At 41.1% G+C, this 26,472-nt stretch overlaps 1 protein-coding gene across 2 annotated transcripts in view; it reads right to left on the bottom strand.

Moving 5' to 3' along the window:
- Positions 1-879: 879 nt before the first annotated feature.
- Positions 880-26,472, bottom strand: part of ELOVL6 (ELOVL fatty acid elongase 6) — an 80,155-nt gene continuing 54,562 nt past the window's right edge. For both annotated transcript variants that reach the window (XM_027677032.1, XM_027677033.1), the window contains exons 3-4: positions 6,671-6,822; positions 880-4,673 (exon numbers count right to left, since the gene is read on the bottom strand). In XM_027677032.1, coding sequence (XP_027532833.1) covers positions 4,249-4,673; positions 6,671-6,822 — 577 coding nt within the window. In that variant the 3' untranslated portion in view covers positions 880-4,248. The remainder of the gene's footprint in view (positions 4,674-6,670; positions 6,823-26,472) is intronic.

Here is a 26,472-nt window from a genome sequence, read left to right as displayed (position 1 = left end):
TATGGAATAAATGCCTCCTTGCCTCTCCTGCAACTTGTGCTCAATATTTTATGCCTACTACCTTGCTTGGCTCTTTCAAGTGATTCTTTTTGCACACTTTGGCCCTTATCTTGTATTACTTTAATGTGAGATTCTGGTGAGAGGTCTCTTTTGGAGCCACCTGTTCCTAGTTGTGTGTTATCAGTGAGCCCAGACATAAATCATTTTTGACTGAGTTACAGAAGGTCTGCAAGAAAAAGAAGTTTCCTTCTCATCACAGGCACAATTTAAAGAGGCTGCAGAATTACCCAAGTTTTTGTTCTTTTGCTAACTAGTTGAAAATATTTTCCTTAAAGTGCTCACTACAGAGAAGCAGCGTTAAGGAAGGGCCAAATTCAGCTGGCAGCTGCCTAAGCATAAATCCATACCGACCTTTCTGGTTTTATTTCAGTACATTGGATTAATGCATCAAAACATAAAACACAGACTTCAACACTGGCAGAGTGTTGAAAGTTACACCAGTGTAACTTTCCTGACTTCAGTAGTGGATCCCATAACAGCATTTCCAGCGTCTCTTGTGGCTGTCACAGGTCCCATAATGCTTGGTAAATTTATATAAAGTTTGAGTTCCCCATGGCATGTGTGCAAGCAACAGAATTACAGCTTTCTTTAAAACAATTAGAGAAAAAAGGGTTCTGGTACTGGGCAAAAAACCTTGAAAGCGTGACTCCAAGGCTCAAACCAGCAGAAATATAAGACCCAATTATCTTGTGGCTCATAGGTTGGAACAGCTGGAGTATTGCTGAGGTGTCACTACATTAGGGTTGACTGGCTCGGTTTTTGTACATGTGAGTGGGTTAAATGTGATATCTAAATATTATGCATGTATGTTTTAGTGGAGGGGAAAGTAAGAAAAACAATGTAACTTGCTTTTGTCTTATCCTCAAATTCTTTAATGCCAGTTACACCTTTGACTTCAGTGGAAAACCTCAGAGGAAAAGCCTAACAGAATAGTAAGGCCATAGGACCTGTGTAAATGCATGTGTGATGTCATCTCCTGAAGCAAATGGCATTGTGACAGCCAATTCCCAGAGTGACAATAAATGTACCCTAATTTACGACTGTACCTTACGTGTCTGATCTTGCTGCCCCTTCCCTACATGTACGCTTGTCTGCAGCCTAGTCCCCCGCCAGGATGCCCACTGAATTTGGTGCTGAGTAACCCCTGCACACCAGGGGTACATCTGCACTGCCTGTTGAGGAGGTCACTTGGGGTGGTGTCTGCGCTGGAGCCGCTTCCCAGGCAGCAAGGAAGCTGGCCCTCGCCCACCCAGCCTCGGCTGGTAGGGTAGTGGGCACATCGAGGAGCGGGTGCTGGGAACGGTGCAGAGGTACCCACAAGGGCTTTGGGAGGATGGGGAAGGAGCAGGTGAAATTCTTGCTCCACTGAAGTCAGTGTCAGCATTGCCAGCATTGCCATCCAGCACAGAGAGGTGTGGGGTTTTTTTATGCCATTAAGGAAAACGGAGTATGAAACATGGTAGGTTGTTGTTTGCAACCCATCCTGTTTTCTGCCTGTGTTACACTGAGGTCACAAGTCCCTGCCATGCTGCGATATCACTTCTCATAGATAAAGTTTATGGAGTTTTTAAGTCATGAGTCATAAGCCTCAAAGTAGCAGGAGATGTGCACAGTTCCTTCCCCTCTGCTCAGACAAAAGGCAGTCAGGCACGCCAGCTCTGTTCAAAGCAAAGCAAAGCCTCCACTGACTTCACAGAGTCCAAGACTTCTGCTCCACCTTCAGCTCCAGACATTGGACCACTTCCACCCCCTCTTGCTCTATTTGAAGAACTCAAGACACACAGGACTGAGGGTCTAAATGGCACCATGGTGGACTTCTACCAATGCTTATCAGCTAATTGCAGCTTGACTTTAATTTTGCCTTTTCCACTCTTAACCGGTCTTTTTAACCTGCTTTTTAGCCAGGGCAAAATTAAACATGAGGAAAAAGGCTTATTTAGCATTATAATTATCTACTCCCAAGCTGTATAACAAAATGGTTTACACATTTAATTGGTTTTGTCTAATATTTCCACGTATACAGTAGTCCTATTAATGAATATCATAGCTTCATTACTGCATATCACATTTTGCTATGTTTTGTACGATAAAATAACGTCAGCACATCAATAACTTAAATAACACAAATGTAAACTCATTTTCTGCTTGTTATAATTATGATTTTAGCCTGAATAGGCTTTTGATTTGTAAGACCATTCACATAATATGGAATGTAACTTTATTTGTTTTTCTTTTGTATATAATGAGACACCAAAAGCCCTTGTCATCTCTTAACAGGATACTAAAGCAGCTCTGTTTCATGAATGACAGCACAATTAAAGCTAAAAATCATAATTAAGAAAACCCTTTTGTACTGTACAATCTCAAATTAAAGCAAGAAAGATAATGACAATCTTATGCATTAGCCAGGAAACGTGATTCTCTGCCACTGGGTTGCTTTTTCTTGTTGACAATTCACAGAATGTGTATATGGGTGTAGTTATAGGTGTGTGTATATCCTATGCAGAACAGCAGTCCCTATTTTGTTGATCTAGTTCTTCTAATTTTTTAGTTAAACTACCTAGCTGTTACAATTTAGAATACTACATTAACACATTTAACATCAAGTTTACATACTTGCATCTTTGAAATACTAGGAACTTTTACACATTTTATTTGGCTTTGTAAGGACTGAAATATCACAGATAATGCAACCTACTTGTCTTCGAAAGAATATGGCTGTTCTCAACTAACTCTCTAATGTTCAGAGTGAAATATGTTTCTCCTTATATCTGTAGCTGACTTCAGAAAAGAAAGAATGTCCTCTTAAGTGGTCAGTTACAGTACAGATTCTGCAGAGATACATATATATGTAATGAAGGATAATTCTCTCTGGACTTTAGAGTCAAGCTGTTGCAGCAGAATTACTTCGTTTAGACTAATTTTTCCTATACAAATCTCAAGAAAAACCTATTCCAAGTATGTTTTGTAGTAGTATCTCCACATGACCAGAGGAGGGCACTTTAAACATCTTTGCACTGCCCAGGAGGCAGATGCAGAAGCACAGTGATACCCAATGTCGTGCAGTCCTGCCACCTCTTCCAACCCAGGCAGGCACCCTTGCATCCACAAAAACACAGAATCCATATTGTACCACAGGGCTCTGTTCTGAAAACAGTGGGCAGATATATCACTCTCTTCTCACTAACTAGGATTTCTTCCGATTTCCCCCATTTAATTCAGTGTTGCTGCAGGCTAAATTAAGAGTAACGGATAATTCCTAAAAATCACATTAGGGGAGTTGTCTCCCTCTCCTTCCTGAACATCCCTCTGCTATTAGCCCCTGTTAATTTAGCAAATATTGATTGATTGATTTAACCCTCTATGACTTATCCTGCTGTAGAAATTCCTTGCCTTTAACTGAAAAATGCACTTGGAAAATGCACTCTCTGAGATATGTATTGCAACAGTGCATCTTTTCACATTAAACTCTTGTAAAAGTACTGCTCCTTTCCACCTTCTGAGGGAGGCGACTCTGTGTCCCAGATCTGCTCTCCTGACAGAGTACATAGCAGAGAAATCAATCTCTTCTCTTTTTCATTCATGACCACAGTGTGGAGTTCAGCAAGTTTCCATGCAGGAAACATCCTTTTCAGCTTCATTTTGGCTAAAGGTATCAACCTTCTATAGAAAAGATTTTAATTCTGCAATCTTACTGCTATCATAGATTTTTTTTTTGTCACTTCTGCTTTGTTTTGTTCAAGTTTAACGCTGAGAAGTTATTAGAAAGGATTTAGAAATTTTTTTTTTTTAAATAAAAGTCTCTCCTCCACCCTGGGGAAACACACTGCTTATTTAACATACTTTCCCCCCCTCAACATTATTCCATTTCTCTTTTCTTCTCTTTTCTTCTCTTTCTTCTTTCCTTTTTTCTTTTCTTTTTTTTCCCCTTCTTTCTTTCCACCTTTCTTTTCTAGAGCAGACAGGTACAAGAAGGAAGTTGTCTTTCATCAGCAGTCCTTTGAGATAGAGTAGAATTCAGTGAGTCCTCACCATGATAGGATCATAAACTTACTGGGTTAAACCAAGCTAACTTTCTCTAAGCTGCCAAGTTTTAGCTGCACCATACATATATGTTTCCTTGTGCCTTTTTTTCTTATAATTTTTTTTTTCTTGATGACCCTGAGCTATGGCTTCTCATTTCTACCACTAGTCAACCTTCCTTTCTTTTCTGGTTTTGCCAATATAGGCCTCAAAGAAAAAATGGCAGAAGAGCACAAAGTAGCTGAGGTACATGAGAGAGGACCAGATGATGTTCTGCACGTGGGAATGGCACTGGCCCTGCTGCATCCAGGAGAAGACCAGGTAATTGATCACGCAACCGATCAACATCTGAGTGATCTGCGACAAGGTGATGAACATGGCAAACTTGCGTGAGACTCTGAAGCCAGCAGCCCGCAAGGCATAGTAAGAGTACATAACAGCGTGTACTCCATAGTTCATGGTCATGAACCAGCCGCCGCCAGCCACCATGTCCTTGTAGGAATACCAAGAATAAAGTAACACAGTAATGTGATGGTACCAGTGTAAGAAGATGAGCTTCTGTTTCCTAAGAATAATGAATATAGTATCACCTGTAACAAAACAAAACAAAAAAACAAGGGGGAGGAAGAAATGAGAAACATATTAAACAATTCTATAATTAATGCAGTGCTCTCTTCCCTTTCCTGTTGCTGTAGTATACACTACTTTGGAGCAAGAAAAAACACCTCAGCTCTAGATCTGAGAGCTTGTCTGATCCGAGAGCCAGTTTGGCTCCTAATCTCTATGCAATCTTTAGAAAACCAGTGTATCTACATTTTCCTGTGTGAATAATCCCCATTTGAAAACTCCATAGGTTTACATGGCAGCCCTTTGCTGCAAACATAATCCATGAAAGTCTGAGGTGAGGTAGGCAGATGTATGTGTATCATCTCTGACTGTGAGACTGTCCATTATATACAATCACTGGAAGAGAAATGCAATAGAGAGCAGAAAACCTGAAGAGGAAGCAGCACACTGTCCTCTGATTCAAATGTCTACATGGAAACTTAACCTAGTTAAAATCAGTAGAGCCTTTTGAGCTAATATCCAAAAGGCTATTGCATACACAACCCACAATACTGAAAGGTATGTTATTGTGAGGCAGACAATAACATAAATTTCTTATAGAAAGAAATTGGGGTTTTGTTGAAATGCACATCCTCTTCAGGCAAATTTATCTTACTATTGTAGAAAAGTAAATTTTATTCCTCTTTCCTGCTTTTTTTCTTCCTTCTGCTTTTTGTGATTGCAATGAGCATCTCAATTAGATATACAGATATATGTATGTTACTTGGTTTCCATTGTTATAGGCACAGTGTTTCCAAAAAAATCCCTGAGATTTGAATCTGGGGACTTATTTTGATTTATATGAAATAGATTTATATAGGATAGATTTAAGGAAATCTATATCATGAATATTAGTCATGGTGGAAGCAAAACTGCACTGTCTGCACAAGGTCTATAATGAGCCATAATGCTACTGTTTACTTCATTAGCTTGAAGATGTTGATTCACATTTTAATAAGTAATCATGTTCAATTTATTGTTGCTGTGCAGTTCTAGCTGATGTCTCCCAGTTTTCACAACTACATTTCTGTGGGTTTGCAGTAATTTAAGCAGCAGGAAAACAAGGGATTCTGACACAGCAAGGCAACTGGTGTCTGTCTCTTTCTAGTTTTCATGCTGATGAATTTCTTTGCTCTAATTTTCTGAATCAAATTATCCACTGAAAGGTAAAGTCTTATTTTTGCTGTACACCTGAACACAGTGATAGCTGCAGCCCTTTGAGGTTTAGTGAGAACATCCTCTAAAATGAAAGCTGGAGGGCTGCTAAATCATTGCCTCCTCCTTTCCATTAAAGCAATCTTTTCTTACACTAATAAGTTGTGAATGAGAACACATTAAGACTATTAAGTTGCCTTTGGCATGTTTATCATAAATATCCTTACCAGAAAAGTTGTTGGAAAGATAGAAGTTCATAAGAATCAGGACTGGAAAAGCTAGAGATATTATGGGAAATTTGTTTCTATTCAGAGGAAGCAGACAGCCACAGCTTTCAGTGCTCAGGGAGGAAGCACTTAACTGTTCCTAATTGTATACTTAGATGTGTATTAAAGGATGAATGCTACAGAATGGAGGCAGAACCTGACTCAAAGCTTCTTGCTCACACAGCTGCTACAGCCCAGCCTTCACTTCTGTACCCATGGGGTCAGTGACTGACAATTATGCTACTCCTATTTATCTACAAGCAGCTCAGGAAGAAGTATGTACCAGGTTGCTTTTACCTCTTGACTACCCTGCTATGTATAATCACTGCAGTTTGTTCCTGGGCTGGGAATGGTCTTATTCAACTGCACATTGCTCTAACTTAGCCAGGCTGGAATTAATCTCTAGAGACTAAAATATGCAGTTTGGGCTTCGTTTATGTTTATTCAGTTTTTCTAAGACTTAAATGAGATTTTGACAGCACTGAGACCCTTCTTGTGCTTCCTGCATGGACATTTCTGCTCTAAATATGCACAGTGAGAGAAAGAGAGAGGGTACTCACCTAGTTCGGGTGCTTTGCTTAGCACAAAAGCATATGCCCAGAATTTGCTGACAGGTCCAATGTAAAAACTCTGGTCACACACTGACTGTTTCAGGCCTTTGGTCATCAAAATGTACAGCATATAAGCACCAGTTCGAACAGCACCGAATATACTTTAAAACAAAAAGAGAAAAAAAGAAAGTTAAGTGGACATTTGAAATCTACGTGCCATCACTTCAAATTATCAAGGGAAAAAGGCCATAAATGTGCTGAAATAATAAGTTTGAGACAGCCTAAAAGCTGAAGCAACTCTGCTGGCTTCTAGGAATTTATTTTGAACTCAGACTTGTAAACTGGACTGCAGCTGTATCCCCTGGTGAAAGTCTGGAATGGTAACATCAATGGTTTCATTTCATTACTACAGGAACGATCCTTTAGTTTTCAGGAGCAGGGAAACATCTACTTCAGCTCAAAATGACATGCAGAGTTTTGCTGCTGATGGCCGGGAAACTAGAAGAAATGAGTTGATAAAGAGCTGTATCATCATGATAATCAGGACAAATTCCCTCTTCTGGTTTTCTCAGAGTTTTCTCTTGTCTCTCCCTGCGCTTGTTATACCCACAGGAGCTGGAGCACAGGCAAACCCAGGCAGGACATACAGATCTTGATGGAGTGTCTCAGTCAGGGCTGGTGTTTTGGTGTACATGCTTGACTTCATCTCTTAATGGGTCGCTGCTAACAGAGGGAACCACCAGTTGAATCAAGCCGTAAACAGCAGATTCACCCTCACCTCATCAAAGTGAGATGTAAGGTAACAGTGTTCTGTAAATTAGAAACATTGAGAGATTTGCAACTATATTAATTTAGTGCAATTACAGAGGGGATAGGTTGACATCCAGCTGATATAAGGAACGAAGGCTTCTTTCTCAGCAGCAAGGAGCTCTGCAGAAGAAACTGACTCACTTTTACAGCAAGAACATGCTTGCCCCTTGCCTACCATTGTAGCTTGTTGGCCCTTTATAAGTGTTGGTGAATACTAGGTGAAGGAAGTAGCTTTCAAGAAAAAGGAAGAAAAACGGACCCAATCTCATTTGAGGTTGAGTATATCTTACTTTATGCCTACATCGTATCCCCTTTTCCCTCTACCCAGCTCCATCTTATCTATCTCCCTCTAATTTCTTTGTGACCTTGACCTACCCTGGTTCCTGCTCTGCCTTGTTGTCTTTCATGACTATAGCCTGGCAGCAGGCAAAACAAGCCACATAAAACTGAAGTATAAACACATGTGGGCAATGCATGCTACCATTTATGCAAAGTATGTGAAATAAGGAACAGTTCCTCTGAAGTTATAGATTCTCTGTTATTTGTCCTTGTCTTGTGAAGTCAGTATTTAAAAAACATGTATTAAAATCACCAAGGCAGCCTCAAAAGTTGAGGTCTACGGCAGTCCTTTTGGCACTTGGTCTGACTAGATGGTTCTAGTAAGCCTGCTGAACACAAATACTGCTTACTTAAACTTTTATATGATTTGCATAAAGTATTTAGATTTTCAAATCTGCACCATTGACATACGCAGTCAAATCTGTCTGCTGCTAAGCAACAGTGCAACTTGCTCTCCCCTGCCCACTGCAACCAAGTGGAGTACCACACTGTCTGGTGCTCCTCGGGCTGTCAGTGGCATCACAGATGGGGCTCTACAGCCAGGTAATGCCCAGGGAGAAATGCTACATCTTGACTCCCCCACCATTATCTTCTGAGGCAACCATTGTGTGAGGTTTCACTGTGCCATCAGGAAATTCATACAAATGTGAGCACTTATGAAGCTACTATTATTATTTGCTATTTGCATAGGGGTATTTGCTCATGGGCTCTATTGCCAGATGAGTCCTCTTGAGCTATGTGCAAATAAACAACCCTCCTGCTGTGGTACAGGTATGCTGAAGAAGTTCAGCTGAGCCTGAGTTTCCCATTAGCACTGCCCACAGCAATGCCTGCATTCCCAGGCTTAGGCAGGACAGCTACTGCAGTCTCTCGTGTTCATCCACCCCTGTGGGCAGAAAAGACAGTGCAGTATTCTTAGCATCTATGCAGCCCATAGCATATCCTCTCCACGAAGGTTGTTTCCTCCCAGAAATGCTCTCTCAGCACACTTTTCTTATGTCTTCCAAGCATTGGTCCTTTTACGTCAGCAGACTGCCAAAACCGGCAGGAGGAGTTTTGAAATGAGGTGCAACTCATTCTGTGTCTTCTCTGGCATTTAACACATGCACTTTTTTTTTCTCAGGAGTTGCATTTCTCATTCCCAAGAAGACAGGAGATCCTGACAGCGATGTGATCTGATCACCTCCTGAGGCAGTGAACTCCTCAGGCTAGCCAGGGCATGCTGCTGCTTGCTCCTATGTTTTGGGTGGTGGCAAAACTGGGTGGAGGAAGATCAGACAGAGTACCTAATGATACGCTGGTTCTCCCATTAGCAAACACATCACTGCTGACATTAAAATGGGAAAAAAAGGAAATTTTAAATTATAAAATCAAATGGCTGCAAGCAATATCCCTTTTCTTGTAAAGTAGCTACATTGCCTTTTTAAAAAATAATTTATTAATAAAGTTTTAAAACCAAAGAGAATTCTGTGCCTTGAACACAAACCCAGATGAGAAGAAAGCTTGTTCGAGCAACAGGCAAACATTGCTTTAACTGTGATTGCGTATGGACACCCAGAGATCTAATCTGGACTGATAACAGAGCCAAAGAGTCTCCCTTTGCTGTGCTTGAGATTATATTGATGGTCACACACTGACTGTTTCAGGCCTTTGGATTACAGAGTCTCCCTTCGCTGTGCTTGAGATTATATTGATGTAGTTCTTCCTGTCTTTCTGTTTAGCAAGTATTGCAGAGTTCTCCTTGGAGTGCACTTGCACACACACATTCATTCACACTCACACACTTACTTTTCTATAATTCCAGAGGATGGTGGCTTCCTCTAGTTCTATGACTCTAGAAGTGAGTCCAGTTACTGCTCTACACAGTGTGAGTCAGACTAATCTGAATTTTCATCAGCAGAAACCAAGTTACATTTTCGTGTAACTCACAAGGGAAGGTCTTATGAGTAAGGAGGATAGCAAACTAGAAGTAACTGATTCAATTACCTAAATAGACACTGTGAGCAGGTAGCTGATATGAGATGTGCTGCATGCCAAAACACTACCTTGAGAACAAGTACGCACCATTGGAGACAGGAAAAGGTCTAATGCACAACTGCAAATGTGTCTTGGACCCAGAGAGCCAGGACTGCTTTTTGTGCCTCTACCACTTAATCTTGTTTTTTCTGTAAGGTAAGATCAACCAACAAATTTCTATCTTGCAAAGACATGATGTGCAGCAGAGTGATGACACTGCTTGCTCAGTAAATCACTTCTGCTTCATTCTGTCCTCGCCCTGGTCTCTGCTGTAGCTTTTGTGAGGCATTGAAATGAACTGCTTACCAAAGCAGTCTGTCTGGTGGGAATCATCTGCAGGGATTTTAGAAATAAGGTAGCAGTGAATTACTGTACAATTACAGTCTTTTGCAACTAGAGAGACCGATCAGAAACAAACTGCACCAGCTAATGCAGCGTTCTCATCTATTCAGACTCAAAATATCCTACATTGTCCTCCCTTCAGGCAGTGACTTCTCTTGTAGATTAACAAATGCCCAATTTATATTTTTAGTGTCCATAGTATGATCAAAATACATCCATGAGTAAAATAAAAACTAATACTTTTCCCTCTCAAACTTATTTTCAAACAAGGGTTGGTGGCTTGACTGTGGCTGGATGCCAGGTGCCCACCAAAGATGCTCTATTAGTCTCTCCCCTGGGCAGGGGAGAGACAATAATCAAAAGGCTCCTGGGTCAGGATAAGGGCAGGGAGGGATCACTCACCAGTTACTATCATGGGCAAAAGAGAGTTGACTTGGGGAAATGATTTTATTACCACACAAATTAGGGTAGGGTAATGAGAAATAAAAACTAAACCTTAAACCCCCCCTCCCCTTCTCTTCTTCCTGGGTAGAACTTTACTCCTGAATTCTCTACCTCCTCTCCCCAGAGGCTCAGGGAGGAGGGAATGAGGAACAGGGATTGTGGTCAGTTTTATCATGCGTTGTCACTGCTGCTTCTTCCTGATATGAGATGTGCTGCCACTTCCCCTGTTCCAGCATGGGATCCTTCCCACAGGTGACAATCCTCCGCAAACGTCTCCAACGTGAGTCCTTCCTGGGAGCTGCAGATCTCCATGAACTGCTCCAGTGTGGGTCCTTTCTGTGGGGGGCAGTCCTTCAGGAACAGGCTGATCCAGTGTGGTTCCCTGCGGGGTCCTAAGTCCTGACAGCAAACCTGCTCCAGTGTGGGCTCCTCTCTCCACAGGTCTACAGGTCCGGCTGAGAGTTTGCTCCAGCACAGGCTTCCCACAGGGTTACAGCCTCCTTTGGCCTTCCACCTGCTCTGCTGGGGTCTTCCATGGGTTACAGGTGGATTTCTGCTCCACCATGGCCCTCCATGGGCTGTAGGGGCACAGCTGCCTTACCACAGGCTACAGGGTAATCTCTGCTCCAGTGCCTGGAGCACCTCCTCCCCCTCCTGCATTGACCTTGGTGTCTGCAGGGCTGTTTCTCCCACATATTCTCACTCCTCTCTCCATCTGCAACTGCTGTTGAGCAGTAACTTTCGTGGTTCTTAAATATGTTATCCCAGAGGTGCTAGCACCATTGCTGATAGGTTGGCCTTGGCCAGCCCTGGGTATGTCTTGGAGCTGGCTGGCATTCACTGAGGAAGCTTTTAGCAATTTCTCACAGAAGACACCCCTGTAGTCCTCATGTTCCCAAACCTGGCCATACAAACACAAAAAAGAGGACCTCAAAACACATTCTATGCACAGGTTAGGCACAGCATTAAGGAGGGAAACTGAGGGCTGGGGAGTGGCTGACGGGAAGACAATGCAGGCGTTGAATACTGAAGACAATGCAGGTGTTGAATGCTGAAGCTGCTTTCTGCTGTCTCCACCCTAATTGTCAGGAAGGAATGAAGTACTTGTTTCTCAAAAGCCCAAGAGGGCAGCAGGTAGCTCAAGACTTCAGTCCAACCCCAGCTGCCATTGTAGCAGGCTCAGCTCCTCCTCACAGTGGAGGTCACTGCCCATTTTTGCTAGAGCTGCTTTCTATGCACACGCATCTCTGCACTTGGCTCCTGACACATCTGGACATCCCAGCCCAGGATCAACACTGCAGAACTCTGCAGAGAATGTGACTTCCACATAAAAACAAATTTAAAAGTTCAGCACAGAATATAGTAACATGTCCTAAAGGCTTACCACAGAGTGGAAAGTCTCTGGTTTGCATCTTTTAAAAGAACTTAAATCAACCAAACAAACCATGCAATCTGTATATGCAGAACTAGATAAAGATGGCATTGAAGGGGATAAAAGTCTTGACTAGAGCTATGGTGAATGAAAAATACGTTAGCTACAAGCTAGGGATCAGAAGTGGAGTATCTATTCGAAAGCATGCCATCCTGCATACCCATCACCAGCAGAGAGCAGCAGGGAGGCTGCAGACAGCAAGACCCAGCTGAGCTGCACAAAATTAAGGGCTGGTTAGGACTTCAAGCAGAGCCCTCCTAACCCAGACCCACAGGCTGTTCAACATGGCCCAAACCACTGGCGCCCAGCTGTTTAACGAGTCTCTGAGGTGTCTGACTACCCTCTGCCTTGGGTGTGCTGTGCTAGTCCAGCAGCGAGCTGGTCATGCACCCAGCCAGAGCTCCCACAGGTCCGGTTCCAGCTCCCAGCCTGGGGCCCAGCTGCAAAAGAGAAGAAATCTTGATTCTGTCCCAACCTACTTACATGGTGACTCACAGGAGTCCCAGCAGGTGAGTCTGTACCCTGGGAGCACAAGGAGGTGGCAAAAACATGGTCCTCCTCTGTGAAAGCCACATTGAGCAGCTGAGATGACCACACATGCAAGTCACAGCCCTCTGACTGCATCTGGCTTATGCTGGAATGGCAATAAGGAAGTGGGTTCTTTAGTTTTTGTTGACTCTTTTTCATTTTAGCATGTGAAATATTTACAGAGGAAGCACTCTGAATTAAAAAAAAACTTCTAAAGGGCAACAGGTGAAGAATGTGGAGCTTCCTACACCTTCCTTCATGACAAATCAAACCACGTTCAACTTCTCGTTCTGTTCAGCAGCAGTGTTTTGGTGGACATACCAAGTTTCCCTTCTGCCGCTGAAGAGCTGGTCTCTTAACATAATAAAATGACCTTTCTGTGCCCTTCTGATTTAAAACCCACAGTCCTCAAGAAAGAGGAATGAGTTGTTCTGCTAACACTGAGGCACAGGAGCACAGGAAGCACAGCAACCCCCTGGTCTGACAGGCCTGAGCGGCAGGGTAGTCCAAGAGCATACCTAGAGACAGCAGTTACTGTAAAAAGGGGCAACAGAATATTTCTGTGCTCAGCCAAGCAACAGAAAACATGTAAAATATGAACTGATACTGAGGAAACGCAGGGAGGAAGCACATGTAAGAGAAACAAATCTCAGAACTAAGTTTGATGCAGCTTCATCAAACATCACTGAACTTCCCACCAAGACAGTTGTCAAATCTGTAAAGAAACTCCCATGAGCAAAGAAACTCAGAAACTCCTGGTATTTTACCAAGCAGCATGTACTAAGGTGGGTGCATCTCCATGTGAAAGAACATCTCACATCCTTCAACCATTCCCTTTCTGTTCTTTTCAACTCATTCCTAAAAATAAGTTTGTAACAAAGCAATTTTTCAACATGAGTGGTAGGTTTGTTTTGCAGTTCTCTAGAAGTATTTATAGAGTTTTTCCTCTCTACCTGGTACGGGTAAGCTTCTCTCCACTCACTCTTACCTGGTCCCAGAGGACCAGCCCATCAATGATGTGCAGCACGCAGATAACGTAGCAGGGCTAGATAACTGATTTCTTTAGAAATTGATGTATTCTGTTGCTGCAAATTAAGCTGTTTGAGGGAGATTTCTATCTGTCTCCCATAAAACCCTGCTTTGGCCACATGAGAAGCAATGATAGGTTTTGGCTGACTCAGCAGATACCAAGGCACCTCTGGAGGATGCAGGCATTCGAGGGGCCACTCGCCTTGCAAACCAGCGCAGGGAATGGTTTTTTCCATGCTTGCCACAGTATTACTTTCTCCTAGGTGACTTCAGATAAAGTTGGCAGACCAGTGTTGGGAAATGGCCCGTTCCAGGGAGGAAGCATACAAGAATAGGTCCTACCTAGCAAACAGAGCAGGAGTTCTGGGAACATGCATTTGTATGGTGACCACACACTAAATACATATGACTACATACATATAATACCACTGTATTATAGGAAGAGATACCTAAATTATTATCTGTGTAGACAGGTGAGTTAGTCGGATCACAGTGTGCTTGCTGCGTTGCTATTTCTGCGGTGATTATCAAACCAGTGGGAAAGATGGAAGATTTAATGAACCATTGGGCTGCTCCCAATCTAGAATCTGTCCTGACATTTTGTGGTGGTTTCAGGTCCCCTAGGAGCAGAGTACTCTGGGAAACTGCTAACCTTTATGGCAAAAAGAGAAGACTGTCAAACAAAACTTTAGCAGCTAAACAGAAGGTTTATGGGAGTCTGTCCTCATCATCTGTAAAAAAATAGATGAAACTGCATTTTTTCCAGTTCTCTCAGGATATGGCTATAGAGGGAGTAGTTTCTTTTTCAAGTTGAGCCAAATCAGAAGGGAATGTCCAGGTTAAAGTGTTTATCTGGATGGTATCAAATGAGAAAAGAATATTAGAGTCTGGTTTGTGCTGACCAGAACTATGGACCAACAGCCTCCTAACTTTTCCTGGTGCTTAGGTGCTTATTCAAAGCTTCTTGTTCCAAAATCTTTTGTGGGTAGACATGCCAGACTGTTTTGAGGCTGGGAAGTGAATTAAAACCATGAGAGTAGCCTCCTTAAGAGCCTGCCTGACAGAGACAGCACTCCTTCCACTGCAGGCAGAGGACTGGTGAAACCTGGTCACACACCAACCTTCCAGAACACTGAAGCAAAGGATGAGTGATAAATATGTTTCCTGGCTAATTAAGTTTCATTAAAATTGCACATCCACAGGCACATGTTTACAGGGTATCACAGACAGTGAATGTGGGTCCTCCGAGCCCCACTTTCTGGGGGTTTTGATATGACCAGGAACGTAGCGAAGGAGCAGCACAACCCACCAGAATTTGCAATTGTTTTGATCTGCTTTCTGATATCTAAGCTGCTCTGGGAGGTGTTTGTGGGCTGGCTAGATTTCATTGCAGCTGTTCCACTCCTTCTTTCTTTTTTTTTTAAATGAATCACCTCTTAACTCTTCTTGTGATTTTTTCCAGTGATGTACACTTTCATCCACACTTAGCCAGCTCTGCGGGGGGAGGGGAGGAGCAGCACCACCTTCACTGGGTAATGTGCAATACATGATGATACAGTATTAAAAAAAAAGCTGTATTTTCCAGATGGAATAAATTTTCTGAAAGAAAGGAGGAATCAATTAAGCCTATGAAAATCTTAATATATAGTTTCACTAAAAAGGTTGTCAGACTACTTAAATGTTATCTTAGATGTGACTCCTTAGTTTTCCTTGATGATATTCAATAGGATTGAAGTTATGTAATTACCATAAAATCGTGCATCTTCTTGTACTTAGGTGTAGAAACTATAAAGTTGCTTTAGGCTTATCTTTGATTGCTAAATCATGATATTTGCACTGTACGGTGAGAAACCATACACTAAGAAGCCAATCATTAAGTATAAATGAAGTGTGGGTAATGACTGAAAGCTATCATTTGGCTGTTGTTCAGTGATCTACATGGAATTAATGGCTCTTATTTTGATTTCACAGAGTTAGTGAGACCTGTCATGCAATATGACATGTCCTCTGATCTCACAGAAAAGCAACCTGGGAAAGGATCTGCCACCCAGCATCCTAAATGGTCAATGTGACACAAGGACAGCCTATATGAAATATTCATTTGCATTAATAACTGACTAGAAGAACCAGCTTTGTAAGTCTGCACCTGGTTATTAAGAATATTTTACTAGGTTTGTGGAAGAGAGTTTCATTTTCCAAATTAAATTAAGCAGTCTCTTGGTGAGTGAAGGATACACAGCGATACAGTAATCATGTAAGTGATGAAATCTGAAAAAGAATAGTACTGACTATGGATTTGGTCCCTCTTAAATCTAAATGTAATATTTTTTAATTATTATATAAGCATTTAAAGAAAGGACTTCTTAACAGTGAGGTACCTTGAAATCCTAGAGAGACACTTGTTTAAATTACAGCTGATGAACTCAACCCAACTGTTATTTTCATAAGACATGGCAAAGAAAATTAATGTAATTAGGCTGTTGTTTCATCATCTTTCAACATTTCTGAAGTGCTTTCAAGCAACGACAAGGTTAGTGATGGAAAGGGAGACCTCTTCCTGCAGAAAGACTGTTGTTACAAGACACTTGTAAAGCACTTCTCTGTTTTACCTCCCAGAACCAATTCAGGGACCTCCCCAGAAGACTCTGTCTCCTCATTGAATCAACCTAAGATGAAAAGGTCATCTCCATTCTCTCCCCATAGCAGACCTTCTTGTTGCCATACCAAAATTTTGGTCTCCTCTGCTTTCCAACAGCAAAGTGACCTACCACCTCCAGCTTGGGCCGTCCCTGAGTTACCAACATCTTAATAATATTCAGGCCAGCAACTGCTTTAGGCCAGATGTTCCTGTGTGAAGAACTGCTAAGTACAAAGCTGTTTATAAAACGGGGTCTCTTCAGGTTCAGACCTAACTTCCTTTACACTTCTGTCTGTGTTGACATCTTCAAGGCCCTTAGCATGGTATTTGTGAATACCTCATAGAACCTAAGGGCCTTTTTACTCGTGACAGCCTCATAAGGTGGTTAAGCATAAGACCCATTTCAAAGACAGAGAGGTAAACTGAAATTTAATTGTCCTGTCAAAAATCTGTGTCTGAGTCATGATGAGAAATGATGTGCAATGTCATGAGCTGTGGTTCAGTGCCCTACCATGAGGTCTGTTTGATGCAAGCAGAAAGAGGTCTGGGCTCACTCTGTATCAGTGAAAACAGTATTACTGAATTAACAGTAAATACGCTCCAGTAGGAGGAATTTTCTTCAGGAGGAATAGTTCTTTGACCTACTACAGATTTTCTTTTCACTTTTTAAAGTTGCTTTCTAAACTTTCAAGTCCCAGACTCTCCATCTTAATTACCTGAGGTACACCTATATCTTTCAAGATAAATAGTTTATAGGCTTAAAAGCTGTTGGTACACTTCTTAACAACAGACTTCATTGTCTGCACATTTGATATTTTGGCAGCACACTTTCAAGACCTAAAAATACAGGTTGATAGGCAGAGACATACTGTACAAGTTTACAAACTTGTGCTGTCCTAGAAACACTAAGAGCTTGAAAAGTTTTTGACCTAACCAGAAGACCAGTCCTAACACTCAGTCAGATCCTTGCTTTCCAGTTCTTTTCCCTTGATATGTTAGGCAAATACCAGTGTGGATTTGGCCTGATGCAGCTGGACAAAAGCCACAGAGAATGTGAACCTATGGAGTTAGTTTTAAGAGCATCCCTGCTTGTATCTCCCCTCCACAGTCACACCTCTTGAGTTTGCGCAGGACCAGACCACAGCAACTGACCTTAACCACAGGAGAAAATATTTGGATTTTCTCCCTTGTGGAATTTTTGCAGTTGTTCTAAGCATTGTAATTGCTTGCATTAATGCTCCTTGCCGATCCCCTTACTCACACCAGTGGACTCCAGAAGAAAAGCAGGCACAGATCAGAATCCATGATGGGGGCTGCCTAACTCTTTGCAACATGAACAGGTACAAAAGCTATGCTAGTGAGGTGAAAAATTCAATGCCAATACTCTGAAAAACTCCTGTTCTCTTTTACTAATGCCTTCAGTTGATAAAACTACAAAAATGCACTTTTAATACAGCAATTGATTCTGTGGGAAATTCATTTTGAAAGGCTTCTATCCACCCAAGTCTTTGAAGGAAAAGCCTGAAGACATAACCAGTGAGTCAACCATGGACAAAACCAGAACCCTAAATTCTCACTTTAAAAGGAAAAAATCTAACTATTTCTAAGTCAGTCTTGCAGAGGACTGCAATGATTGTTTTTTATATGGATTAAGGACTATCATAACATTACTGAGAACGTAAGCTGAACTTCTTTCTGCTCTATACTGTTTGCATTTCACTGGGAAAAAAAATCACACTGGCTATAATTTTCTCATCTTTTCCTTTAAGAAAACTAATTTGGGGCACAGATGTGGAAACAGGTTACTGAGTCTTCTCTGGTGGTGCTAAACTATGGTAACTATTTACATGCTCGTTCTATATTTAGAAATTTTAGTGTAAAACTGCAAAAGCAGAGAAGGAGGTTTGTACTAACATATTTTACCCCTTGTTAACTGTGTTTAAACAACAACGTGCTCAGTTACTACAATTCAGTTGCTAGCAGATATTTGAAAGAACTCCCTGTGTCCTCCCCAGTCTAGTATATATACGAACTTACTTGGGACCATTATTTATTCTCTTGCAATGGGCAGGAACAAGAAAAAATTATGGAAAAAGCACCTTGGTCTCATGATATACTTTTTTCCTATGGTAACTGAACACCTTTAAAAGCACGTTTTCAAAAATTAACAGTCATTTAAGAGCACTTATGTTAATCTCATTCTTTAAAAAGAATACAGAACTCATCCTCTTCAGCCCATGTGTCTGAAAGGCTGCAAGGTATCTATATTCTTCATAATGCCTAAACCACTGTAATTAAGAGCACAATTTTCACAAATGTTTTAGACTAGGAAATCTTTCTAACTTCCCAAACTCCCTTAAAGCTTGTAATGGCTAATGCCTTTGTTCCCACTTGCAATTTTACCTCTCCAGCTGAGAAAGGAGAGGGAATGCATTATTTGAAAATGTTCACTTTCTTTGAGGAGGTCTAACTAGCAATGGGCACCCTCTGTGGCACTTCGCTCTCTGAGCTCCTGTACCCATGCATACCACAGTGAGCTCTGCTGGCCCTCTTGCACTGGAGCTACCTTACCACTCATCCTGCAGGCAGGCAGGGTGCTGCCTCCACTGCCCTGCTGCCTGCCCAGCTGTGCTGCTCTGGCTGGTTGCATGGCCATGCCGTTTAACTGGACTGGTGAATGATGCAGATAAAATAGTCTCTCCTCTACTTTTTTTTTATAACATGATTTCTTTGCTCTTAGTCACAGTGGAGGAAATGAAGACCATGGAAGGCAGGAACTTTTCCAGCCAGTCTTGGCACTAGAGAGTTCAAAATGTGGCACCATGCTCTGAGCAGCTACTCTGCTCTGGGAACCATTGAAAAGGCATTTAAGACAGTGGTTTGCATCTCTGCTGGATCTTGTTTCAAGCATTGTTCCTTTACAGAGTGACAGAAAATTCCAGGACTGACTCAAAATCTTGGAAATACACTTATGCTACAGTCAAGAATGCAGCAGGAACCATACCAATGCTGTATTAAGTATCATTATGTTTACTACAAATTCTGTCTCTATAATCCACTGCTCTGAATAACAAAACTGGGTTCCTCCAAAACATACTTACACAAATAGTTACCATCTCTGCAAGAGCATGAGAACACCAAGAATTTAACAAGCCCCATCCTTCTGATGCCTTACTGCCCAGCTTCTCCTCAGCCTCTTCCCCTGCCCATTTCCTAACTGGGAAGGAGAACAGATGGATATCGCAGCTCACCCACACAGTCCTCCTTTGCCCTCCTTGAAGGTGATGGAGACTCATTCAAGGTGGAGTCCAAGCCACAGCATTGTCAAAAAAAAAAGGTAAGAAAAGGGGAAGATGAGCAATAATATTTTTTTTCAGAGCAATAATATGTTCTTGCTTATCCTAAAATCTGATAGTTAGCAGTACTGGATGTGTTTTATAATGGGGTGCTCTGGCTCTCAGTACCATGAATGTGAGCAGAATTCGTGCTGATCTTTGCAGTTTTTATCACTCTTTTTGGCAGAAGACTTTTCTTTGCATAAATTCACGCATACTTTGAGGTTTGGGTTCAGTCCTATCAAAATCTCAAAGTAAAATTTGAGAGAATTCCCCTTCCATCTCTAAAAAAGACTCCCATCACTGAACCAAGCACACAAGCCTTACTTTTCAGACCTCTACTGTATCTGACCCAGATGCCTTTCTAGCAACTTTTTCAATGCAAATAATTTGAGTTTCCAGTTGGGACCAAAACCTGATGTCAGGCCAGCTCAGAGTGATTTAAAAATTGTGCAAATATTTAAAATGGCTCTAAGAAATAATATACCATTTGTGCAGGTTTATATACCCATAAGCATATGCATACATGCCTGGGTGGTGTTTAGTATCCTATGCGATAAATTTTGGGGAGGGTAATGAGGTCCATTGAAGTGACAGCTTGCTCTGTGGTTTCTGAGTGAGGCCACATACTGTGTGCCTTGCATCAGCCTATTTTTCTCCTCAGCAATAAATCCTTCCATGTGGGTCCACTCCCTTCAGCCCTTCCCTCTCATTGGCAGATTTCTTAGTCACAACTCACCTGGCTCCCAAAACCATTTCTTTGTCTGCTTTATTGACAAAAGTGGAAAGAAAACTAAACTTATTTCCTTCTTTCCCCAGGGACCTCAGTAAGCATACTCAAACAGTGACATCTCTGCAGGGCCCTCGATCAATGGACACTGTCATCTGGAGATTTTAATCACATTAACACCACAGTAGAGGAAAATCCATCTGATATTCCCTTGCTAAAGTGGCAAGCTCAACAAATTCTGCCAATTGCTGCAACTACTACTTGTAAGGCTTATTTATATGTGTGGATAAAAATCAATCTACCACAGCTACCGCCTTCCAGTCCCTTCTCAGAGAGCCTGAATTCTCTCTCCAGGAAGTGCAATTTGATCCCCTAGACCTGCCTTCCCTATGACTGCAAATAGCTATATTCAGACAATCCCGAGAGCAGAGTACAAAAAAAGTCAATGAAATGAAGTTTTGTGAGCTGGTGGAAGAACCTGCACTGCTTACAAAGCATAGTAGAAAAACAAATGCCAGGGCTAGATCCCTACCAGTAGTCTGTGTAACAGAGGAGAATATAATTAGTGAAGGTAAAAGGAGTTATACTTGCATGGAGAATCTTACAGAGTACTTGGTAGCTACACAAGGCCCGTTGGGCTTTGCTAGAGATAAGCAAGGAGCAATGGTCATGTTGAAGGGCAGCTGCACTCAATCATTACCCTAGGAACATGAGAGAATAGCATAAGCTGCTTACAGGGACACCCTGGTAATAATACACTGCTGAAAAACATATAACTGTTTTCTTAAGTGAATGAAAAACAATTTTTCAGTTCTACCCATGTATCCCTGCATCTCCTCTGACTTCCAAAGAGTCACAAGTTAATCAATAGTTATCACCTATTATCTGGTCTTGCCAGTGTGCTGCTACCTGACACTGCGCCCTGATTATCTGGTTCGTGGAGGTTAGGAACTTGCAGGAACAGTTTCTTGATGAAAGCTGTTACTTCTTGAGCAATAAGTCACTATTCCATCACAAAATAACAATTGGACTTTTGTAGTAGCTGAAGTTCCCTGGAACTCTGTGAAGGCTGTATACCTGGTGAGATGGTTTTGTCAAGAAACATCTTCTAGTTCTTAGATATTTATTTCAGCAAGTTTGGACTGTGGCTAAATGACTAAAAAGGAAAAAAATCAATTTTCAACTTAAGTATTGTATGTGGTGCAAAATCTCATATGAATTAAGGAATGCATCTGAGGATTTCTAAAGTAGCCCATGAGGATTCATAAGCACAGTGTGCCTCTTAAGCAATCCTTAATGAATGCTTCAGGGGCATTTGCACTTGTTCCTGTGTCGCTTCTGAAATTATTCTCAGCATCCAACATTATCTCAAGGCAATTTTAGAATAAGTGTAGTATTGCAGAGATTTAAATGATAATCCGAAAAAAGTGGCATTATCCAGTTCTGCAGGATAAATTAAAGATACTTATGGGATCAAATGTATCAAGTTGGCAGAGTAACTGTCATGTATTGCACTGAAATGTATGTATTCAGGAGTTTGAAATTATCCTATGCAAATAAAGCCGAACAGTAATAAAGTAAAAGATTTAGCAGAGAATCAAGCCAACCAGTGGAGCCAGCCATCAGTAAAGCTGTAAAACTGGCAGATAACAAAGTAAGCAAAATCTAAGTTACAAGAAAAGACTAGCATTTGACAGAATAAAGAAGGCTTGAAGAAGCTAAAAGTTATAATACAGCTGTAATGAGCTGCTCAGATCCATAAATTTAATACCAATTGCAGGCCTGGAGCCACTGACCTTTTTCACTCTCCAGGGCAGTACTCCTGTAAGCACCTAGAGAGGTTCAGATCTCAGGGATCTGCCTACAGTTGGTAAATAATAAATACAGTCTTCTTATTCAGCAACCTAAGGAAGATGCTGAATGGTACAGGCACGAGGACACACATTTGTTAAGAGAAGTTAAACTTGTCAGAAAACAATGACTCTCCTAAACCACAGCTCAACACCCGAATGCAGCCAAGCCCTGCACACAAGCACTGTTGGGTTTGGCAGTGTTTATTAACAGCTCGTCCGCACATGAAGTGTTGGATTTGATAGGTCATGCAAGTTAACACCTCTCAGTGTTTTATTCCCACTGTCTCCAACAAGCACAAGCTGTTGGGGACTTACTCAGAAGAAAAACACACAGGGATTTCAGTTCCCTGGGGATTTCTGCATGGAGGAGGTCCTTTTACCATGCTCACGAACCAAGTATTGAGGCTGAGTAAAATGCAGAAGTGCTGCCACAGGGAGACAGTAGGAAGTTTGATTCCTTTTGAGTTAATTAACTACTTTATCTCTAGTGCAGTTCCATTCTTAAGCAACCAGACGGATGTTCTTTGTTCCTCAAATACACTTTTCAGTCTGCTCCCCATTTAAAATTGAGAGACATATCTCACTCCCAGGGGCTCTGCTTTGAGTACCATTCGTACTAAGTGGTGGCCTGCAAGGGCTCCTGTGGGCTGGAACAGGATGATCTCATGAGGAAGGTGTAATTCAAGGTGACACACTGAGTGTCAACATACCCACTGATTGTAAGAGAGGAGAAGGAATAGGGGCAAAATGAGCACAATGGCTTTCCAAATAATGTACTGAATTCACTTTGCTAAGATGTTCATTTTCCAGCAATAAAGATAAGCAAGCTAAGTCAGAGAAAAGAAACTTTTAAAGAAAGGAAGCCCATCTTAGCACTGAAAAAAAGAGATTTTCACAATAATTTTTAGCCAGTCCTATCCATATCTCCTGTAAACTGGAATCAGCCAGGTCTCACGGTGACTCCTTGGTTTACTTTTAGTTAGGCCTGATTAGGTCAAAACATTAAAACCAGTTTACGTTAAAAATTACTTTGATGGACACAACAGAATCCACAGCAATAAAAGCAGAGGTAATGAAGGAGTGAGATTTCAGAAGAGAATGGGCACAGCATTTTGTCACATGGCATCAGTTACAATTCTGGATATAAGGATAGTTAGAATAAATAAGGTAGATACTGGAGATACATCTCCTTGACAGTACTTTATTGGTCTTGTCTATATGTTTTTTATTTTAGTCTTTATATTTTTATCACCTCCATACTATTTTTTTAATGCCAGCTAGCACTTGTTTTGCACTGTATGAATTCACTCTACATAGCACTGTTTGTTCTCCTACTGGGATTACAGCTAAGTTTATGAAAAAGAAACTTTTCTTCTTCAACTGTTAAATCGCATATAAGGGATTTTTGTCTTCTCTCCAATCATTCTGAATTTCTTCTGTTCACCCAACTTTCAACTTCTGCTCCAAAATGGTAATTTAAAAGATGTTTCCTTATCTGTTACATAAGAAAATCAGGTAAGTATATAAAGATGAACATGGTCCTATAGAAATAAATTGTTAAGTATGTATACATTAGGCCTTTTACTGATTTGGGTTCTGAGAAATGTCCTACTGAGCATACACATTAATGCTTCACAAATATAGGGAATGTTTCACCTGGAGTTCATTTGCTTTTAAATTTATAAGTGAGAAGATTATTAAGTCACCTGAAATGCTGTTTATTAATTTTAATGTTATTTGGTAAACATTCCTCTTTTCAGTAACTAATCTTTGAATATACTGTCAGGACCTTATAAAATTTCAGAGTATTTTAAGATTTTGATGAGTTGCTCAGCAACACATGAAATTAAGTTGTGTTTAATCTCCATGGCAAGTATCTGTGAATAGCAGCTCTTGCAACAGGACATAAATCTCAATCATCTTTCATCACTTTTCCTAGTTATAAGCACGATTACTAGAATGTATTTGAGAGTCACAAATCCAAGCAAATGAAATAGTTTCTTTAAACATATGTGTAGTCTTTTCCATTCAATTCAGCTCAGAAGTGAATTCCTCACATAAAGACGTGTCTCAGAGTGCCTTGTCAGGAGCCCTCTGTGAAACAAGGCAAACCCTTTACAGCATGCTGCTGTGCTTCCAGTAGTGAAATAGTTAATACCAGTCCCATAAAAGCAAAGTGAGTCACCTTCTTTTAGTGAGACTCTTTGGTTTTGTCTTTCAAATATAAGACCTGTTGCTGTTGGAATACTTTGCTTTTGAGGCTCTGGTTAGCTTTGTGGCAGGCAGCTAGTGACCTTTTAGCTACATTTGATACCATTTCTACGACTTTGAGAGAAAGTGTTTACCAGGAAGAAAGACATTTGGAAACTCTGTATTGACACCAATTCATTTCAACCACTGCTACAAAGCATAGCTGGGTTTGAATCAGAATCTCAATGATCTCAGGTGATGATAATTGCTTTGTGGTGATGTAGTTTGGTTAGATGAAGAGATATTCCTCCTCTCACTGCACCCACCAGCCACGGTCAGGCTTAGCCTCTGCCTACAAATGATTGCATCACATTAGATGTTTTAGCTTCTTTGCCTCCGCTATTGATATGACAGTATTCCTGAGGGAAAAAAAACCTTTTACTATTATTAGTTAGTGCCTTGACCCTGAAACTTCTGTTGTCAGCCCCTTAAGGATGGAGAGCATATGAAAATGCTGCCATGCTGCTGGTCTTGTGTGACGATGAGGTGATCAAACATGTTTAAGCTCCTTGATAGAGATGCTACCCACACAGAATCCGTGGTCTATAAAAGGAATTACAAAAACCCATCTGAGATGTAATGTAATGAAAACATGAATAATTTTATATCCTTCCATGAATCCTGGCCTCAACTTTGCTGATTTCTACAGATGCCAGAATGACACTTTTGATACACTCCAAGTAAAACATTCAATGGATGGCCTTAACTTTATGTTCAAAATGTCATGAATATAAAACTGGCAATTCAGGTTTCATGTGTTTTGCAGATTTTTAACCCCAGGAAATACTCAGAAATACAGGACTGACTGTCACTTTGGTTATGTAGGTGAATCAGCAATGGTTTCCTTGGGGTTTTATGGGACTGAAGAGAGATCTTTTGTGTCAGCTTCCTAACAGGGGGTTCCCATTGACATAGAGCAGCACAGGACTGCTCCCCCACAACCTCGGTACATAACCAGGCTGGGCAAAATCACTTAAATAAAGTGTAGAAAACAAAATGAAACAGAACAAAACGAAAGACTGGAAACATTTCAGACAACAAATCTTCAGTGCCTGAAACAAGTCAACAAACCTGCTAGGGAATAAAAAACCAAACCAACCCCACAACCCAAGAGAAATATCTCAAACTAATTTCTCAGCAAAAGATTCCAGAAGATCATTTTTCCACAGTGGTTTCCAAGTCAAAAACAAGATTTACTGTCACTGCTCCTACAGAAGTTTTCACTGAGAAGTGGTAACCTATTCCAGAGACAAAATGTTCAAAACTAGACAACACTTTCAAAGGGAAATAAAGCTGCTTTTTTTTCCTCAGAAGTCCTGCTAGTTGCCAGTATTGACACAAAACTCACTCTTGACCGGGCTCCTGAATGCTCAGCAAGCTCAGCAGGGTGGTGTAGTTGTTTTGTTTATTTATAAGCGTGGCAAGTTTCCTACTGTAGCAGCTACCACATTTAAATGATCTTGGCAAGAGCAAAGCATACAGGATACGTTCTGAAGAAGGACCATGTGATTGCCTGGCAGGCAATTTCCTCTTTTTTTTCAAGACCAAAACACATCTTTTCAGCCTCTGCTAAGTGTTACTATTTCTGAGGACATTTGAAGCAGGTAAAATGGTAGGAGTGCTAGAAGGGAGACAAACAAGTAGTCCAGAAAAAAGCCTCACACTGACCTTGAGGCAGAATATTGAGGGCTCTCCGGACAGGTTTTTCTTTCCTCAGTACAACCACTTGTGGCAAATAAATAAATTACTTAGAATTTCTGCAAGGTATTTTAAAAGTCTTATTATTTTAGCATCCCAGAAAGCCAAAGAGGAAGTCTTTTTAGAGTTAAGGAGCATTTTCCTGGATCCATAGTAAGTCTACAGGCAGAACATTGGCATCTAAATTTATCTGAATTGACCTTTGGAGGAAGCAGGAATGTCTTTCAAGCCAACTATATATAAATGAAACACCTAGTTATGCAAGGAGCCAGAAAAAAAACAGATCCAAGTTATCTGGAAAGTTTACAGCATTCAAAGTCCTTCTTGCTAAGAGAGTCTGTAAGGCTGGGAGTGACAAATGGTCCTA

The sequence above is a fragment of the Neopelma chrysocephalum genome, unplaced genomic scaffold (genome assembly GCF_003984885.1).
Source record: "Neopelma chrysocephalum unplaced genomic scaffold, ASM398488v2 Primary Assembly neopelma1_42b, whole genome shotgun sequence".
Lineage (NCBI taxonomy): Eukaryota > Metazoa > Chordata > Aves > Passeriformes > Pipridae > Neopelma > Neopelma chrysocephalum.
This window is presented reverse-complemented; position numbering and strand designations above follow the sequence as displayed.